This window comes from Ixodes scapularis, unplaced genomic scaffold (assembly GCF_016920785.2).
Source record: "Ixodes scapularis isolate PalLabHiFi unplaced genomic scaffold, ASM1692078v2 PGA_scaffold6__148_contigs__length_123643588, whole genome shotgun sequence".
NCBI classification, from domain to species: domain Eukaryota; kingdom Metazoa; phylum Arthropoda; class Arachnida; order Ixodida; family Ixodidae; genus Ixodes; species Ixodes scapularis.
Window position 1 is genome coordinate 120,280,060 of NW_024609881.1, and position 19,371 is coordinate 120,299,430.

General features: G+C 48.4%; 1 protein-coding gene across 1 annotated transcript in view; it reads left to right on the forward strand.

The window, feature by feature from the left end:
* LOC8040304 (serine/threonine-protein kinase SMG1) overlaps positions 1–19,371 on the forward strand; it is an 85,311-nt gene that overhangs the window by 38,106 nt on the left and 27,834 nt on the right. Inside the window, 9 exon segments of the mRNA XM_042286109.1 lie at positions 482–755; positions 3,094–3,351; positions 6,765–7,046; positions 8,302–8,416; positions 11,879–12,097; positions 13,850–14,257; positions 16,612–16,818; positions 17,614–17,880; positions 18,286–18,387. Coding sequence (XP_042142043.1) covers positions 482–755; positions 3,094–3,351; positions 6,765–7,046; positions 8,302–8,416; positions 11,879–12,097; positions 13,850–14,257; positions 16,612–16,818; positions 17,614–17,880; positions 18,286–18,387 — 2,132 coding nt within the window.

Consider the following 19,371-nt stretch of genomic DNA (forward strand, 5'->3'; position numbering starts at 1 on the left):
TATTATATATTTTTGAATTTTTTACATTTATTTTTTATTTATTTCCTTTTATTCTATTTTTATTTCGTCGTATGTATTTATTTTATTTATTTTTATTTTATTGGTTTATTATATTTATCCAGAACCTGCCGCTGTCGCCAGCACTTTTGCTCTCAAATAAAAACATCCACCCATCCACACAAGCTGTGCTAGTAGCTTAGTAGCTGCAGTGTCCGACTGCCATCGTACCGACGCAGGTTGGAGCCCCGCGGGGGCTTGAATTTTATATAATAACTTTATATAAAATCTTAACGTCTGTAGCGCACCCAGCACGTCACTCATTTATGATGCTCGTTACGATGCTGGTTTGTGACAATGTTCTCACGGGAAAACGCCGCATAACACACATTCGACGTTAAAGCCCGGTTGTGGCACCTCACCGTTCCGACCTCTCTCTCCCCCCCCCCTCGCAGGAAAGAGACCGGCCTGGGCTTCATGGGAGACCCCCGGGTCCTGCGCTACTCATGGGACGCGGCGCAGCAGGCCCTCACGGCCCAGCGACGCACGGTCGGCCCGTGCGAGGCCCCGTCTCTGGAGCCCGCGGAGGCGTTGCTCCACCTGGGAGCGCTCCAGTGGCCGCCCCGGGTGGAGCCCTCCCTCGTGGCGCTGGTCCGCCAGGCCCCGCCCACCGTCCAGGGGCGTTTCTCCCCGGCTGATCACTGCTGCAGCACCGTGGGCGCGGCGCTCGCGTGGTCCGACGGTCCGCCCTGCGAAGGGTGGGTCGGAAAGAAATCTTGAGTTTCTCTCCGGGAAAAGCCGTCAAAGATTGGGAGTGAGCAGGGAAAATGCATCACCCCGGAACTGATCGGTGGGATTCTGCTGTACTGTACCATTTAAAATGGCACTAGAATCAAACCCGTTTATAATGAACTCGCCTAAAACCATCTACCAGTTTGATATAGCGGGTAATTCGACATAAAAGTTCTAATGAATTTGACAACAAACAAGCGTGCCACACTTAGAGAAGTTGCTTACTCTCAAAAAATCACTTTCTGCTGACATATTACGCAACGAAATAGTCTTGCACCTTCCGCTGGTTTTTCTTCTTTATTGCACCCGCGATAACGCATTTTTCTATGCTATCGACGAACTCCAAAATGCTGAGGTCACTGCCTTCTATATTTGCGCAGTAGCGCCAAACTATGGCGAGAGCACGGAGGACTTCCGAGCAGGTGGGTGCAGGTTCTCCAAAGTCCTCCTCCCCATTATTGTCACTGTTCTCATTACCCGCAAGATTGGCGACGATATCTTCATCTCCGAGCTCCCTGGTGGCCTCAGCATTGTCGTCTGCAAACAGAAAATCCCCTGTAGCGCCATCCGGAATGGCACCCGGAAGTTCGGGCAACCAATCCCACAGATGGTCAAGAGTTGCGGCGGTTTCGTCGCACTTGCTAAATGAAGCATCGGGACCATCTTTGACGCAACCTTAACCAGGCTCCTGCTCACTTGAGAAAACTTGCCTGCATCACGCTAATTGCTCCAAAATTGAATAGTATGCTTCTGGCATTTGAAATCCAGTTTACCAGTGTCACAAAATAAAAAAATGCCCAATTGTAAACCTTATCGCATCACCAGAAACTCGCTCGTCTAACACCATTCTGCAAACTTTATCATTGTGGCTCGCTTCACAATTACTTCTTTTGGGCACCTCACACTATTTTTTCATGCCTGGCTCACTCGTACAAAGCAACTGTGTCACATGCCACTCATCTCTTTATGTACAATCATTTGTGTCGCAAACAATAATCAATCCGAATAACCTGCCAGCGCCGTAGCGACTGAAAGAAGCCATGCGCAATTGTAATTCTGAGTATTGCAGGATGCTTAGGGCGCATAGATTGAGTTTAGGTCATAAAAAAACAATCTCAAACTTCACTTGTTGCCTCTTTGAAATAGGGAGCAACTAAAACCACGGAGAGTGTTTGCAGTTAAATGGCTGACGCCCCCCCGCTGGTTGGTCGCTAGTGCTGGTGCTTTCCGTTGTCTCCTGGCGCGGAGGAAAGCCAACGGGGAAGTTGAGAAGTTTGTGCACGACCGACGCTTTTGTTGCCTATTTGCAGCTAGTATTGAAAACGCAGCCCACAAATCATGCGACCCCCATGGAGTTGTTGAAAACACTTCATAACCTAGGCACGCTGATATTCGGTTTGTCGGGTGGTGCCATCCTGCGCAGAATCGCAGCAACTCCGAGACGGACCACGGCCGCAGTCGTCGGACCGTATTCTTAGCTCGAACGTCCGAGCGCACGCAGGACCGTAACGCAACGTTTGTGTCAAATCGTTCAGTGGCACGATCCACCCAAAGTTTCCGCTTTTGGTCCCCAGCTGCGCTGTCTGTGGGCCGACACACCGTTCGCAAAATAGCCCGCCTTTGTCTGCGCCAGGTGTGGGCAGCACGCATGTGCCGAAACCAGATTTGCGTGACGTCAAGTGTCTGCAAACATGCCTTATCGGCCGCAGCGCCACTGCAGCCGTGTAGCATCGAAGGGTTGAGTTGGACAGTGGCGCACGGTGCAGCCACTAGCAGAATCATTTTGCGTTGAACGTGACCAGACCGGTCTAGACTTCCTGTGTGGCAGCCAACCTTAGTTTCTAAGGGATGTCAGCTTACCCGAACACAGTGCCAAACAAAACATTCTTTGAGGCTGCTTTCGGCATTGACTTGTTTTTACAGGAAACCCGAAAATTAAGAATGTGGATCCCCTCCGTGCGCCAGCAAAAACCGCCGCAATCATCTCAATCTCGGCACGTGTACTCGGTCTGCCGTCGAGCGAAGAGCGATCTGATAATGAGAGGAGGGAAAAATACTCCTCGCATAAAATTAATTGATTGCTGGCACCAGGGAATGTCGTCCCATATTGATGTCCGGACGGTCGAGCACACGTACCCTTCGCGGAGGCATTCCAGCTCGGAGAAACAAAGATTATGGTGGTGCAGTGCTGTCGTTGCCGCTCACAACAACGGGTCGAGGGACATGAAAACTTGTACAGAGCAACGTTGGATGCAAACAGGTTTTCACATTTCAAGGTGTCAAACTCGTCTGCCCATCACCCAGGTTCCTGCTGTCCGCAGCGCGCCTGGCCCGCAAGCAGCACAACCTGCGGCTGGCGGAGCACTGGCTCCTCCTGGAGGCCGGTTGCGGCGACACCGTCAGCCTGGCAACGCTGGGCGAGGAGGGAGCCCCCTCGCCAGTGCTCAGAGAGGGCGCCAAGCTGCTCCACGCAAGTGGCCGCGTGGCGGAGGCGGCGCGTGCCCTGGTGAGGGTGGCGCAGACGGAAGCAAACAACCCGGCAGAAGAGGAGCTTGTTGCAAGGTACGTGCGGCTTTTGACGCAAGGCGTGTTGAAGGGGATGGCACCCAAAAATTGCGAGCCACCTTTTTAACGAGTGGGCCTATGGGCTTGCATATCACCTGATGCATGTTGTCGGAAAGTTGCACTCCTGTAACTAGTGTATATTTCTTTCAGGAATGAATGATTTCCTATTTGCCAACAGCATCCAAGGTGCAATTATTGAACTTTCGATACCGTCTATTTCAGTTTCACTTTTTGGCATCGAAACTCGATTCGGGCAAACTATTGTTCAATAATAAATCAATGTGTGGAGCCAGTTTCTTGAGGTTCTATACTGAAATTTTGTAAGGAACTCGGCTGTGAAAAGTGCTGTACTTGTTATGGAAAGCTGTAGTGTTTTAAATTTAATGCATGCAACAAAAAAAGAACAAAGCTTTTTTCACATTTTTGTTTTCCACTGGAAATTGTGCCCTTCCTGTAATTTCTCTTCACAGCTTCGAACCATAGTGTTATAGAGTATGTTTCATCAAAACAACTTACCATTATCATTTCCATATCGAAACTAGTTTCTCTCAGGGGGTGCAGTGTTCATTTGATATACGTTTTCACAGCAATTGCTGTTACGGGCTTCACACCAGTGGAAAGGACATTTGTTGTGGATGTTGTAGTTGTCGTCGTTGATGTTGGCGTATTAGGGTGTAGGTGTGTCCGTCGTCCATGTTGCCAAATCCTCGAAAAAGGTTGGCCGCCTTGTGCGAAGCGGGGGCGTTTGCACAGAGCTACGCCACAGTGATGACAACCCTCTTTATGCTTCGGGTTTTTGTAGCACCCAACGGGAACTGTAAAGAAAAAGATGTATAACCGGTAACAAAATGTTGGTGTAGCACTGTCAGTGCCAAGAGCTCATGCTGGGAGATGCGCTTTCACGCACTGCGGAACAAAAAAAAACAAACAAAAGCGTTCAGAACAGAATGGTCAGATGTCCAGTTTGTTCCAAACGCTTTTGCTCACGTACCCAACGCTGCACGAACGCGACGCCAACGCCCAACGACTTCGCCGTGACTTGTAGCTATCGTTGTGACTGTACTGTAGATTAACACAGGACTGCTCCATTTTAGATGCGGAGCATCTCTTGCTCGGGCTATGTCCCGCAGCGTCGTAGTCCGCACTCACGCTACGCATGCGCAACTCTCCTCGCTGCGCGTGCATTCTCTCTCTCTCCAACAGCTGCGCGAAGTGCACGCAGCTACCAGCTGTGTCCCTCTCTCCAACAGCTTCGCGTGCGTTCGCTTCTACTCACATTGCGCGCGCAGGCGCCACTCTCCTCCTCTAGTTTCCTCTCCTTCAAGTTTGAATATAAGCAGCGGTAGCGCGCTGCGCGCGTTCAAGGGGAGGAAGTGGCCAAGTGGGCTAACGCGTCTCAGCTCGGAGCGTGGAGCGAAAGCTTGCGCTGGGAACCTCCTGGGTTCGAGTCCCCGCCACCCCCGCCCGTTTCGATCTGGATGAGTTTCGTACCGGCACGCGTTTGTGTGATGACTACTGCGTGATGCACGTTAAGAATCCCAGGTTAGCGGTCGTACTGTACTGGCTAAATTTCTCACCTAGAGCTAAGAGACCGATTACCCGTTGAGGCGCATCTCCATCAAGGCTGTATAAACATAAAGAGCAAACCAATTTCTGCGCGTGTTCAGTTCACCGCCTGTTGACTCCACTTCACTCCGTTCTTCCGATGAAGTGTGACGGAACGATGCTCCGCATCACCCCACGGTTCCCCTCGGGAAGAAGGTGTAATTTTTGTATGTAACTCCTCAAAGGATTCATTTATAAACTCGAAACTCCGCATAGCGTCCTCTTTTACAGCGTTGAATATGCCCAGCAAATTTCGTGCAAATGAGATCAACGGTTAAAAAGTTGGCTTTTTAGAGTAGTGTCCTCCGTCAGAGAACAATAGAGAAGAAAAAACCAAAATTCGATACAACGGGATTTACGACCCCACGGTTAGGGGCCCGACATTCTATTGTTGTGCCAAAAAAGAGACTCGCAAAGACGTAAAGAGAGCCATCTACGCCAAGGGCGGGAAGTGCATGGGTAACCATGCGATCGTGTCGTGTGATCCCGTCGCGTGAGTTGATCTCACGAAATGTTTGAGGGAGAAGAGGAGACGAGAGTGCATGGGGTGGTCGGGGCACCGAGCCCTGACAAACGCTTTTAAACGCTGGCATTTGACGTTAGCGTTCAAACGGGGGGAGTAGTGATGAAGGCAGCCAGCTTTGCATCTATCCCCCAATTATTCCGAATGGATTTTGGTGTCTGATGTCCCCGCGCATTCTTATCTCCTTCGCTCTCAGCTTCTACCCATATAACCAAAGACAATTAAAAAAGAAATAACTGCAAAGTTGGTCGTAAGTTTCAAGAATACCTCAGAAACAGATTCTTTATATACCAACTGAGTCTTAAGATCAAGGCAAATTGTTTTAAAGCACCAGCTTTATAGGGTCAACCAACCTCATGAGCCACGTAAGGACGAAATGTCTAGGTAGGTCAGTTCGTAACCTCTAAACGATTTGGGAAAAAAACGGCTACCGGTGCCAGGAATCGAAAAACGGTCACCGGCACGGTAGCCGAATGCGCTGCTAGAACGAGATGAGCAGAAGCAGGTGGTGTGAGAAAGTGTGCAGAGAGGGTTGGAAGGAGCTAGAAAGAGAGGAGCAGAAACAGGTGGTGTAGAAAGAGCGCGCGGAACGAGGAGGAGTGGGAAGGGCAGGAAGACGCGCTTCCCCCCTCTTGCTGACCAACAAAATTCAGCGCAAAAGCTTTGTATTCGGGCGGTGCTGAAGGGAAGCACACGCCGCGTCACTAAGAGGCAGTGGTGTGACGTAATTGTTTTCATACAAAACCCCGCTTTAGGCACCACGTGAACAAAGAGCTCCACCCACCCCAGGCACTGAAAAAGCACCACCCACCCTGTAGTGCTATTGCATTTAAATGCATTTGACAGAATGACCACACATGCAGCCAATGTTTTCACTTTTCTTTTTAATGCGGAAAGTGTTTTGTGGGACATTTCCTATGAGAAAATCGTCACGAACGAGTGTCGTAACGACCGTCATAGCAAGCGTCATGAACGAGCCACTGAGCTATTAGCACATTCGGTCTAGCAGAATATAAATGATTTTTATTTGAATGCAAATGTGCCGGTGAGAGTGTGTCGTTTGTGCCGGATACATTCTGTGCTCCCTAGTCTTTTGTCACTATGATGAAGCCTGTATAATTCTTTAGCACCGGTAATTTGGGCCATAAAATGCAATGAAAACAGCTTCAACGGCAGGATGCCAATGTGTAAGCCACCCTTCGTTTGTAGTTTTCGGACGGCGCTGGTTACTCAGCAAAGGTCCGTTGCTTGAGTCGAACGGTTCCTTCCCAACTGGGCACAGGTCCCTGCTGACCCTGGCCAAGTGGCTGCAGGCAGACGCTTCGGCGGTGGAGCCGCACCTGGGCGGCACGCTGAGCCAGTGCCGCAACGGGGCCCTGGTGGACGGCTGGCAGAGGGTGGGGCCCGCCGTTCAGCCGCTGGACGGGCTGCTCAGCGCCCCGGAGGCGGCAGTGGGAGCCCTCCTCCAGCGCAGCCTGCTGCTCTGCCCGAGCCTGCCCAAGGCCTGGGCCACCTACGCGGCCTGGTGCTACCGCTGGGGCCGCAAGGTCGTCGACGCCCCCAGGCGAGCCCCCGTCGCGTCTTCTTCTCGGAATGGGGTTCTTTGGTCCGTGTTCCAGGGATGTAGCTTGCAAAAACGACCGATAGCAAGCCGAGACAGGAGTCGAAGCTAGACTTGGCCATCGTCAACATCACAATAGGAGATTGTGTGAAAAAAGTTTGTTGCAAATTGCTGGGCACTTGTGTTGCACGTGAAACGTGTGGCGTCTATGCTCTCGGCGCTCTTCGTCGGTTCGCTTAGCGACTGGTTTAACACGTGGCATGTGCACTTGATAGCAATTCCTGGAATGGAGATAATGCCCCGCAGGACTTTCCCGCCAAATGGCACCTCAACTCGCGGCGATCTGTCGCGACATGCTGCAAAGACACTCGCGTAATAATCTGAACGGTCCGAGTTCGATTCTCGCCTGGTGCAAACGCTGTTTTACTGCGATGGCCTCTTCCCCCCCACTCAGAACCAATTACTGTCGAGCCTCGCGGCCACGCTTTTATCCGGGTTTCACTTTTGGGCTTCACGAAATGCTGAACATCTAGCCAAAGAATGTTTCGCGTTAGAAATACCACATTTGATTGGTCGCCGCTGCCTCAACTGTTGCCAAGTTTCAGAAAAGTGAAGTCGTCGGTTGGTTTCCGTCTGAGCTAATGCCACAAATTAATGTAACTTTAGCGAGACCTAGCGCGATCAAGCGAGTCAAACCATGTTTTTTAACCGAACAAAAACGATTGATGTTTATCTTGATTGGTCCTCTCTGCTCGAAGGGGTTGCATGGTAACCAGGGTTGCCAACGAGCGAACCCATTGACGCCAAACTCCGCAAGTTCCTTCGCAAACTTTTGTTACAGTGGCCGACTACTTGCGAGCAATATCAAAGCTTCGGGTAAAATTGTCCGTTTTAAGTAGGCCTAGGAGAATGTCGAAAACGAGAAACTTTGTTCAACGGTGCGATTACTTCGGGACACATAGTGCCTAAAGCCCCTCGATGTGTTTGCGCTTGTCTTGCAAGTAGCGTCAAATGCGCGAGTGCACGAGGCCCATATATCGAGCGGCCCTTGGAAGCAAATGGCGGCGCAGCACTGAACTGAGCGGGCCTTGGAAGCGAATGGCGGCGGAGCACCCGCTCATGGCACGTGTCTCGCGCGCTTCCACAACAATGGTTGGCGGTACTTGTAAAAAACGCTTTTATCAAGGGGCTTTAATAGTGCCGACCGAGGCCAGCAAAGTTGACTTATTGTGCCGTTTGTTCTCCCCTTTGTGTTCAGCGACGGAAAGCTGCCCCTGTCGGCCAAGGATGCGTCCGACCTTTCCTACATCCTACCCGAGACACTCACGGAAGAGGAGACAAACGCCATCAAACACATTCTCACCAGAGTTCAGGCGAGTGTGACAATCTTGCCGGTTGTTTAAGACGCTCGCATATTGGGGGCGAGGCACGAGGGAGAGCGGCCTCTTGGGTGGGAGTAGCCTTTCGGCGAGGGGTGCAGCTGCCGTGGGTCCCTTTCAGTTTCTGGAATGTGCATTTTGTCAGTGCAACTTAATGAGGGGAGGGGCTTCTAGCTAGTGGTAGGAGCCTCTGTTGCGTTGAGAAATTTGCCGCAGTCTTTTTAAGGGGAGGATGCAGGTTGTAGTTTCCGACAGCTAAAGAAACGCACGGCTTATTATGTTCGCGCTCCTTGCTTTAGCATTCTTGCGGGTCATTGGCTGTTAACCAATGCGCATGGAACCTGCCACACCCTGCATTTCTTGATTAGGGATTGTAGTGTTTTTTTCTATGGGGGGGGATGCATGCTTATCGCAAGACTGTGTGGGTGGAGTATGGGGGTGGGGCTTACAACTGGAGGGAGGAGTCTGTTGCGGATGGTGTTTTTTTGTTGTGTTCTGGAGATGGGGCGTTTATCCTAGACAGGTTCTAGTCATGTTTAAGGAAAGATATGGCCACAGAATTCCAACTTTTTTTGTTATAAAGTTTTTCTAAAAAATATTTCAGAGACTTTCATTTATAAAGAGGCAGAGTTTATCTCAGAAAAAATTATTTTCAGCATCAGATTCCTATTAGGAATGATTGCATCTAATATTTCAGTCTTTTAGGCCAATTCTACAAGCTTCAGAAAAAAGTGATTAAGAAATTTAGTGAAGAAAAATAATAACTGTAATTCACAAAGTTTTTCTTTCAGTGTGAAATAGAAAATTCCTAGAGAAAGTAAAGGTAAAAATTATGGAAAATGATATTCTAGGAATAAACTGTAACATCCAAAAAATAACATTTTCACAAATATTTTGTGTTTTAGAATACCATTCAGTTTTCATTGTGAAGGAGTGAGTTTTTTTGCATGATGAGTACCTTACCTTGTTGCTTGGAAAATTTCAGTTCAGGACAGCCCCTGATTAAAGACTTACACTTTCAGAACGCTGAATGATATGTTTCCTTGTAGTACAATCCTGCAAAAAAGGGAAACTGGGAAAAATGCATTTGAAATTTCAACTTTAGCTTTTTCTATTTTTTGCGAGTTCCAGGCATGCAGAATTCACCTAGATCATAGGTAACACCTTCCTTTTTGAGACTTTGTTGTTCTCCTGGCAATAGCCACCAGCTTGCGTCTTTCGTGGGAAAGCTAACTTTGGTGGCAGGCATTCCTTGACGGATAAACTGCCGAAAACTAAGAGGCAAAGGATATTAAAAATATTTGTTGGCTTCTTCTAATATTAAAGTATGTTTAGATCAATCCGATGTAACAAGTAGTAATAAAAAATGGAAGTGGTTAAAAAAAAGGTTCACCTATAAGAGCGGCTACGTAGCAATCTCATCTGAAGTTGAAGACACTATCAAATGGGCTGAAATAAAAGACTTTATGTCATTTGCTTCTCAAAAAAATGGGATATATTTTGTGGAATCTTACTTTAAACATGAGCATAAACCGAAACCAAAACTTTGGCTCTGTCGGGCAACATTGGCCTAGGGCCACCAAAAACATGGCTACTTCGTAGGGTTGTGCGAATATTTGAAACATCCGAATATCAAAGCGAATTATTGCGATATTCGATTCAATCTTTGAATCGAATAGGACTATTCGACAACTTAAAATATTTTCGAAGTATTTTGAGGTTTGAAATGCTGCGAAACGTACCTTAATTGAGATGAAATAAAAAAAATTAATGAAAACAGTATGCAGTACGTACTTGAAATGAGTTCACCAACCAAGGTTGGAAGGCAGGTAGCAATCAAAATGGAGCAACAACTCTACTGTCTTGAATCTATTGCAAATTGCATTTCTAATAGCTAACACCAAAGCTTCTGTGCAGGGGAGTGTCAGCATTTCCTTCCCTAAACAAACCATGTCTTCTGTGGCCACGCTTCTTGTTCATTATTTGCGATCTTGATCTTGATTTCCTATTATCGACGATTCATAATATGGACGATTTTTCTGGGCAATGGAAGTGTCCAAATTAATGAGACATGACTGTGTTTAAATAAGAATAAGTGTACAGACGTGCTGGTGAATGATCATGGTAGAGAACCGTTCAAACACTGTTTTGTCCTTTTTTACAGTGGAGCTGTAAAGGGCTAGGTTCCCCAGGATTGTGTCCAGTACCAAACAAATGTTGACACAGTACTCTGGACAGGTACCGCCATCTATGAGCGATGGCGGCACGCAGACAACGGCTTGGCGGCCTCACTCATAGATGACGGCAGCATTTCCAGCCTTTCCACCTGAGAGGAAATGCTGAATTTCTCTAGGCGCCGTCCTAGATGTCGTCCTTGAGGTCGTCCCAGAAGTTGTCCTTGACGTTGTCCTTGAGGTCGTCCTAGAAGTCATCCTTGAGGTCATCCTAGAAGTCGTCCTAGAGGTTGTCATAAAAACCGTCCTAGAGGTCTTCCTAGAAGTCGTCCTTGAGTTCGTCCTCAAGATCGTCCTAGGCGTCGTCCTCGAGGTCGTCCCACCATAGTACAGTTTCGCTGGTCTTTCTTCTTCACCAAAGTGGAAAGGCTGAAAGTTTTTTTTTTTGGTTCTCTAGTGTCAAAGGTTCTTCATAATGAGTATTAACGGCCGCAAACAATTCGCCTTGCTTCGGAATTATTCTATTCAGTTCTAAATTATTCGAAAAAAGGAACTATTCACTTCGTATTCTATGTGACGACGGGCGGGGTTGGGGCGGGCCACCGTTGAGGCGGGCGTGGGCAAGGCGCAAATGTCGTCTGGACCGCAGTCCTCAGCACATTTTGCCGTCTACAATATCCGACAATGCCTCTGCTGCATCAGTCTACGCACGTAGTGTGAACGGAACTCTGAGAGACAACTATCACTGACGGCGAGACAACGATGGCGGTGACGCGGGAGACGGAGGTAACGGCCGTATGGCTCTTAGGGCTGGGAAGCGCTTACGTGGGTGCATTACGCCCGTCGAGTAGGCAATGCCGAAAGGAGGTGCTGCTGATGTCACCCGTTACACTTGCCCGGAGAAGTAAAATCAAACAAGCAGTAGCAATGTTGATGACTTTTCGCTCAATGTTGGCTATGCGACACCATAGCCGCGACTGCACCGTTGATTGCGCCTCAATTCGCCGGTTAGAGTCAGCCTCGGCCGATTTTGGCAACTTGGCGCATTCCAAAGTTTGCCGGACCGTTTAAAAAACATTGAGACAGAACTGGTCGTAATATTTGACGTGCAGTCTTCCTAAGGGGATACTGAAGAGGACTGCATTGTTGTTTTTTTTCAAAAACAAAAGGAAGCGAAGTTGCCCTTTAAAGGAAAAGAGCCGGCTTAGTTTGGGAGAGACTCAACCGTCAATCTTTATGTAGCATACTCTTGGTAACACGGGTGTCCTTTCTGACGAAGCAGGCTTGCCCCGAGGGCGGAGACTGGGCCCTGGGGGCGGAGCCAGGACCCGAGGGGGCTTGGCCAGGGCTGCAGCAAGAGCTGGAAGAGGCGTGTCCCCACCTGGAGCCTCGTGTGATCGAGTCTCTGCTGGAGGCGAGGTCCCGCCTCGTCGGCCAGACCTATCAGTACTACAGGGCCTCTGCCAGTGCATACATCAAGTACCTGCAGCTGAACTACCAGGCAAGTTTGTGGCGTGGACCTCGCCATAGATGCCATGCTTGTACATCCTTGCTTTTTTTTTTAATTTAGTATATTTTTAAGTTTTTGTTTTTTATAAGTGAAAGAATATTTTAGGTTTTTTTTTTTTTTTTGCAACAGCTATTTCTGCATTAAAATTTCACCGGGTGATGAAATGGTGACAATCCGGAAACTAGGGCTTTAGGTATCCATCAGCATGACTCGTAAGGTATGCGATACTGCTCCAAGATACTGTATACCATTTTGATTAGGTCTTTTCTTTTTATTATTTAAAATTGAAGAGCTCTTATTCAATTAGTGTTGTGTTGTAGGATTCCGTATTGACTGAGTAAAATAAAGTCGAACCGTTACCGAATGCCCATTGGAGAGAAACGTTTCATCAGAAGCTGCAGAAGCTTGATAACGTCCCACAACTAGGCGTTCCATGATCGTACGACACTACGACATCGCATGTTGTCATGGTGAGTGCAATCATGTGTAGTCCGAGCCGCAAAATATGCTGCAGCGTGCGCGGCACCTCGAACGAGCGTTGTGGACGAGCAACACGCCAGGAGTGTTGCACGACATGCAGGTTATATGTAGAGCTTACAGAGGCCCATGTAGAATTGACGTAAGAAAGACGCCCCAGCGGTGCTCAAACCTTGGTCGGTGTGGTGCCTATGGCTGCTGTGCCACATTGGTTGGCTGCTCCAGAAGCATTGCACTCTCAGCAAAACGTGCCGGCTCGTTTTAAATGTAAATAATAACTGAATACAAAGAAAAAAACTTTCAGCCTTTCCACTCCGGTGAGGAAGGAAGACCAGCGAGGCTGTACTACGGTGGGAATGGAGTTAGCCGCAATTCGGCGTGCCAGTGTAAAAAGGCTGGAAAGCTTGCCACCGTCGCTCGTAGATGGCGGTAGCTGTCCAGAGTGTTGTGTCTACATTTGTTTGCTGGTACATATACACGATCCTGGGGAAACTAGCCCTTAACAGCTCTGCTGGAATAAATAAAAAAATATAGAAATATTAAATAAAATAATTAAAAATAAATGAATAAAACATAAATAACTAAAAAATAAGAAATTAATAAAATTAAACAAATAGAAATAAGAAAATAAAAAAAATTAATACATAAACACAAAAATAAATGCATATGATATAATGAAATTAAACTAATGTGAATAATTAACTAAAAATAAATAGAACAACAAGCTGTTTACAAACGAGTAGGCAATTTCCCACACCAGGTGTGGACACTGTGCGTGTGCTGTGCCACAAGCAATGACAACTCCGTGGCACGACGTCAGAGCTGCACGTTAGTGTTTCAGTGAAGAAAAAATTTAAAAATATTATCTATAGTAAGAATGAAAAATCTAGCCCAAACCACATGCAGAGTGTGGTTTGTGTGGGACAGATTCCAGGAAAAAATAGTCCTAGTGCAGGCGAGCTGGTGTAAGTTGAACATGATTGTAAACCTGAGACTGGGGCAGAAAAGAGAACACAACAGAAGGTAGTAAAAGAGGAGGCAACGTCTCAATTGAGACTTGAGACATTGCCTCCTCTTTTACTACCTTCTGTTGTGCTCTCTTTTCTGCCCCAGTCCCAGGTTTACAATCATGTTCAGATTCCATGCTCCTTTGTCGGCACGATCGAGCCTGTATGACCTTGTGTCTCTGGGGTTTAGATCACGACGCGCACACGCTCTGCAAAGGGCCGTCTAGCGAGACAATAAGCGAACTCGGCCCCTTCCCAGGACGACGACACCAACGTGACGGCCACCCTGCGCCTCCTGCGCCTGGTGGTGAAGCACGCCTCGGAGCTGCGGGGGGAGTTGGAGGGGGGCCTGGCGTCCACGCCCACTGCCCCCTGGCGGGGCATCATCCCGCAGCTGTTCTCGCGGCTGAGCCACCCGGAGCCCTACGTGCGGGAGAGCGTGCGGGGGCTGCTCTCGCGCCTGGCGGGGGACTACCCCCACCTCATCGTGTTCCCGGCCGTGGTCGGGGCGCTGCCTGAGCCCCCCGGAGGGGTGGGCGGCGCGGCCGTGTTTGGGGGCGGCCGGGGCGCGGAGGAGCAGGGTCCCGCGAGCTCGGCCCTGATGCGGGAAAGCTACGCGGCGCTGGTGGACACGCTGGCTGCGGAGGACGGCCAGACCATCACGCAGGTGAGGTTTGTCGCCTCTGCGGGGTCTGGATTCTGCATTCGTTATCTGTATATTGGCGCGGAATGTGTTTGATCGGCAGATTTTCTCGGAGTTTTGTAACATTGGGCTGTAACAGCCGGCTCAAACGAAAAACGGATGCCGAGAGGCGTTGCACGGTGTTACGCTCGCAGGAAACCATAGAAAAGACTTCAGTTCCCCGGCAGAATTTGAACTCGCTGCCTTGAGATTGTGAGCCAAGTGCTTTGCAGACTGAGCTATCGAGGGTCGGTGGTTCGTAGCCCAGAAAAAACTAACTCATTGGTGCGGTACGCAGAGGTGCAGTTGCACGCCTCTCAGCCTTTCCTGTCACACTGTGCCTAGGATCACTAAGTGTTCCCCGAGTATCGAAACTCCCAAACTCCGTTTCAGAACCGAGTCGCGGCACAACAGTCGTGCTCCTACCCATTCGCTGCCCTGTGTGGTCAAAGCGAAGTTTGTGCAGTGCTGCATTTGTTCTCGTGCGAGCTCTTCAATCCACGTTCCCGACCTGTGGCGACACTGATTTCTTTTTATTAAAGTTCTTTCCTTCCTTCCGAGCGGCGCGTGACTTGCTCCTCACTGTCTCGTGTCTCTCTCTCGCCTCGAAACAGATCGAACTCGAGTGTGTTAGGCTTAGCGTCTGAGGCGTAGAATTCGAAAGGCAGCACCAGCGCAACCGAAGCGACCCAGCAGTCTTCTTTGGCGAATCATATTAGTGGCTACTTGATACAAAAGAAACCTAGAGAAAATCAACGCACCTTCCCATCGGTCCCAACTCATCGACGCCCAGAGCTCCCACCCGTGCGGAGCTGTGGTAACGCAAAAATGTTTTATATGCAGTTTTTTTTGTTTTTTTTTTGGCCGATCTTTAAAATAGCTACTGCTAACTTCTGCCACATGCTAAATTAGCCAATCAGAACTGGATTCTGCAGGATTGACTTCAAGTGAGCGGAGCGGATAGAATTTGGTACTCTGGGAACATTCGGTGACAAGCTGCGCATCTCGCGGTGTGTCTCGGAAATGGGAACGAATCTTTGGTAGGCGGTGTCGTCCAGATGCCCTTCTCTTTTTCCCTGAAGGCCTATCGCACAATCTGCACTTACCAGTCTTTGTCAGCACGATTGAGCTTTTATAATCTTGATGCTGCCGTCTCCTTTGAAGAGATGGGATCCGAGTGGTTACATAAAGACATTTGGGTTTGACTGTGATCGGCCTCTCGGCGACCGCTTGCGACGGCTTACGACGAGATAGCATAGGCGCCACCTTTGGGGTATTCCTGCAACGCTTCACGTCTTCCTATTTTGAGCATCACATCTGGGTGACCAATTTGTGGGCAAGAATAAACTGAAGAACTTACTTCACTAGTAGTCGAATAGGGCATTTTGAGTTCGAAGCGCATTCGAAACAAATAATGGTTTTGGCCGAATATTTTTTAATCGAATATTGAATAGTTTCTCCAAGCCTTTCACTACTGTTGCACCATGCTGAAACAAAAACCTAGCTGAACTCATGAAGGTTGTTCCCAAGCTTCCACTTGTTCATTCATAAGCTAATTTTAGTCTTACTATATTTATGGACTGTGACCTCAGTAAGTTGAATGCCTTGGGATGACAAGTAAATGACGTATTTGACATGAAATGAAGCCTATAAAGATGCCCAGCTGTACCTGATTGATTTTGAGTGGATTTATGAACCTTGCTGTATGCAAATATTCTTTCTTCAATCTCGAATTAAATTAAAAGAAAAGAATCACGAATGATGAATGCAGTTTGTCAGGGCATCTCTGCCTAACATAAACTCTCTCATAACAGCCACAGTTTAATTTTGAAAATTTTACTGCAATATAGATATCAACATTCACAAGGTTTTAGTAACTTTTTAAATACACCAGGCACGCGCTTGCACCATCCCGCTTTGAAAGTGTTCTCTCCCAAGTATGCAGTTGCAATATGCATACTTTTAAGGGTGTTGATTAAGGAGGGTTGTCTCGTTGAATGCGCCTCTTACCGAGTACCATTACCCCGTGGAGGAGCAACATCCACAGAGCTCGCTTTTGTAGGTGTGGCCTCCCTGCATTGGTTCCGGTGTATTTGTGAGAATATTTGTTGCGCAAATATTTGAAATTTCAAATATTTGCACAATACTATACTAACCAGTAAATTATTTTTTATCTTGCCTATCGGTCACTCCCTTATTCTATTCCCACAAGATGGACTTGGAACACTTCTTTAGTGCCTTTAGCAGCCATGTCCCACCTACAATTCATTGGCACGCTTTTCCACCGACATATAGGTCTTAGCACCGTTTGTTTTTCTCTCTCGTCGACGCTTGCCCAGGTCCGCTCGCTGGTGCAAGAGCTGCGACGCATCACGCTGCTCTGGGACGAGCTGTGGCTGAGCGCGCTGAATGTGCACAGCGCCGAAGCGCACCGGCGCATCCGCACCCTGGAGGAGGAGGTGGGGCGGGTGCGGAACAACCCCAGCCTGAGCCCCGCCCAACGAGAGTCGCTCATCCGAGACAAGCACGCCGTCTTCCTCTGCCCCGTGAGTGGACGGACCTTTTTAGCTGCGACGGATCTCGTGATGGACTTTGTCGTACCAGACGGCTTTAGCGACAGCTTGGCTACACTAACCGTGAAGGTCACACTCCGGTGTGAAGCTACATTACTAATTTTGTTACGTAGCATTAGCATTGCCAACTCACACTGACCTTTGCTGACAGGCCTTACAGAGAGCGCAGGAAGCACTTGATGGGAGACAGTTTGCGACAGAATGAAATGATGTTGCCCGAAGGTTCTAATTTGTCTAGAATAATTTCAGAACTATCTGCCTCTTTGAGTCAGAAGGGCAGCTCCTGTGAGCGGCAGGCACGTCAAGAAACGTTATGTGACATTAACACGTTCATCAGCATTCAGTGTTATGGAATATGTCACTCAAACCCACAAATGATCGTTAAATATTCCAGAATTTGCGACAGAAACACACTAGTGACCGCTAGATGTTGCAAATAATGTTACACTAATGCACCAATGAGGGTTGAATATTGCAAAACGATGGCTGCCATTACTCTTAATGTAGCTGCAGCTCTTTAGCAACTTTATAGTCAGAGTGAGAACAGCAGGGCGTGTTTTTGGAATTCTCGAGCTACACGAAACGTTGAAGCATGGTCGGAAATAGGAAACTTGTGCCGAAGGCGAGGCAACTGGGGCTCCTTCTCGTTGTTCTTGCCTCTTCAGCGGCCCTAGCCTCCTCGGCATTCTAAGGCATCTTCCGGATGCCCTCGAGGCGGCTAAAATGAAACCCTTACGTTTCCGCCCTACCCCCCTCCTCCCCCCGCAGACCTTGCGCGTCCTCGAGCAACTGCAGAGCCTGGTGTCTCGGGAGGCGGAGACCCCCCACGAGCTCTGGTTCAAGGACACCCTGGGGCCCCTGATCGAGGAGACCCTGAGCGCCCTGAGGGAGCCCGCCGACCCCTCCCGGCCCCAGGCCAGCTGGGCCGCCCTCAGGCGCCTGCACCTGCGGCTCCAGCGGAGGCCCCACGACGAGGGGCCCCAGCTGCTCATGGAGCGCGTCTCCCCCGCCCTCGCCCAGCTCAGGGACTCCAGGGTGAGCAAAACTCTCTCCTCGGCAAACCTGGAACGCATGTCCGGCTGGACCGACGTGTTTGCCATGCTCCCGTGTACGGTTACGTTTGTGGAACGAAGCACGGGGTCTGCGGTTCGATTCCCGCTAAGGGACGGAGTGTTAACGGATAATTAAAGCACTCTGTCCCTTGGCTACGGTTTCATGAGGAAATTGACGCTTTAAGCTCATTTAAATGCAGAAAGAAAAAAATTTTACATTAGTCTTAGACAGCACTAATGAGAGTCTACTGTACGGCCCGCCGCAAAGCTTTTTGTTGAGTTCTGCCCAAGGCCATCATCATCATAATAATAATAATAAAGCCTTTATTTGTGCCAATAAAGAACTAATAATGCTGTGCAATGCTATCATCGGGTCTTCTTGCTGCAGGTTCCAATGCCGGGGTGCTCTGGAGACGTGCGCATAGCTGCGGTGCAGTCCTCCATTGCTGTGCTCCCCACTAAGACCAAGCCCAAGAAGCTGGGATTTCAGGTGAGCATCCAGTCCCCGTGCCACTTTAACTTGCTGCAGGACGCTTCCTCAAAATTTCAGTTTTAAAGGTAAATATAGGGAAAGAAAAAAAAAAGCTTTTATTTTACCTGCAGCCCCTCTCTCCCGTCTTAAAAAATAGATCCTAAAATTAGGATTTCATGTTTTCAGAGTTTATTTCTGTGAAATTCTGAGGATTTTGAAATCCGTAAATTCTGATTTTGTTTGACTGCCTTCCCAGTTTATTTTAAATTCAAGAATAAAATAAATAAAGTCCAAGTATCATGACCCGTTGTCTTGAAGAAACCTTGACGAGCTAACCTAACCTTACCTAACCTAAAAGGCAAACCCCTTTTGTCAGTAGTTTGAGATTTCGAAGTAAATTTAAAGTGACATCTCCTCAGGACCATTGATCCTGTGCTCTTATGAAGTTTATTCAAGAAGACACTGTCTTTTTTGCTCTCTAGTTTATCGTTCTGAGCTCAAAATTTGAAGTTTTCTTCGATAAATCCGAATTGCGGAAAAATTTGCCGGCAGACTTTTTCGGATTTATTTGGAAACACGGAACTCTACCTATAACATACACATACATTATGCCAGGAACCGCCCCCTCCCCCTCCCCAAAGGTCATCCCAAACCTCAAAAGAAATCCCAGCCACCCCCAAAAAGAGTTTCTGCCTATGCTACTGGTTGACCAAAACATGTCTGGCTCGAGACAACAAAACCTGTACACACGTGCAAAAAAAATTTGACCTCCCGCTTTTTGTTGTTGCATGTCAGTTGGGAATCATGTAAATACGAATGAACATTCGAGGCTTTGTGTCTTAGGATTTGTTCCCACCTATGAGGAGTCTCGTCGGCTAAGTTCAGCACACCACTGGTCTCATTGTCGGTAGACAGCTTTATTTTGCCAAATTAATAGGACAGTAATGCTCGGATAGTCGCAGACGCCAGAGAAAGTTGTTGGAGGAATACTGCCCCATAAGC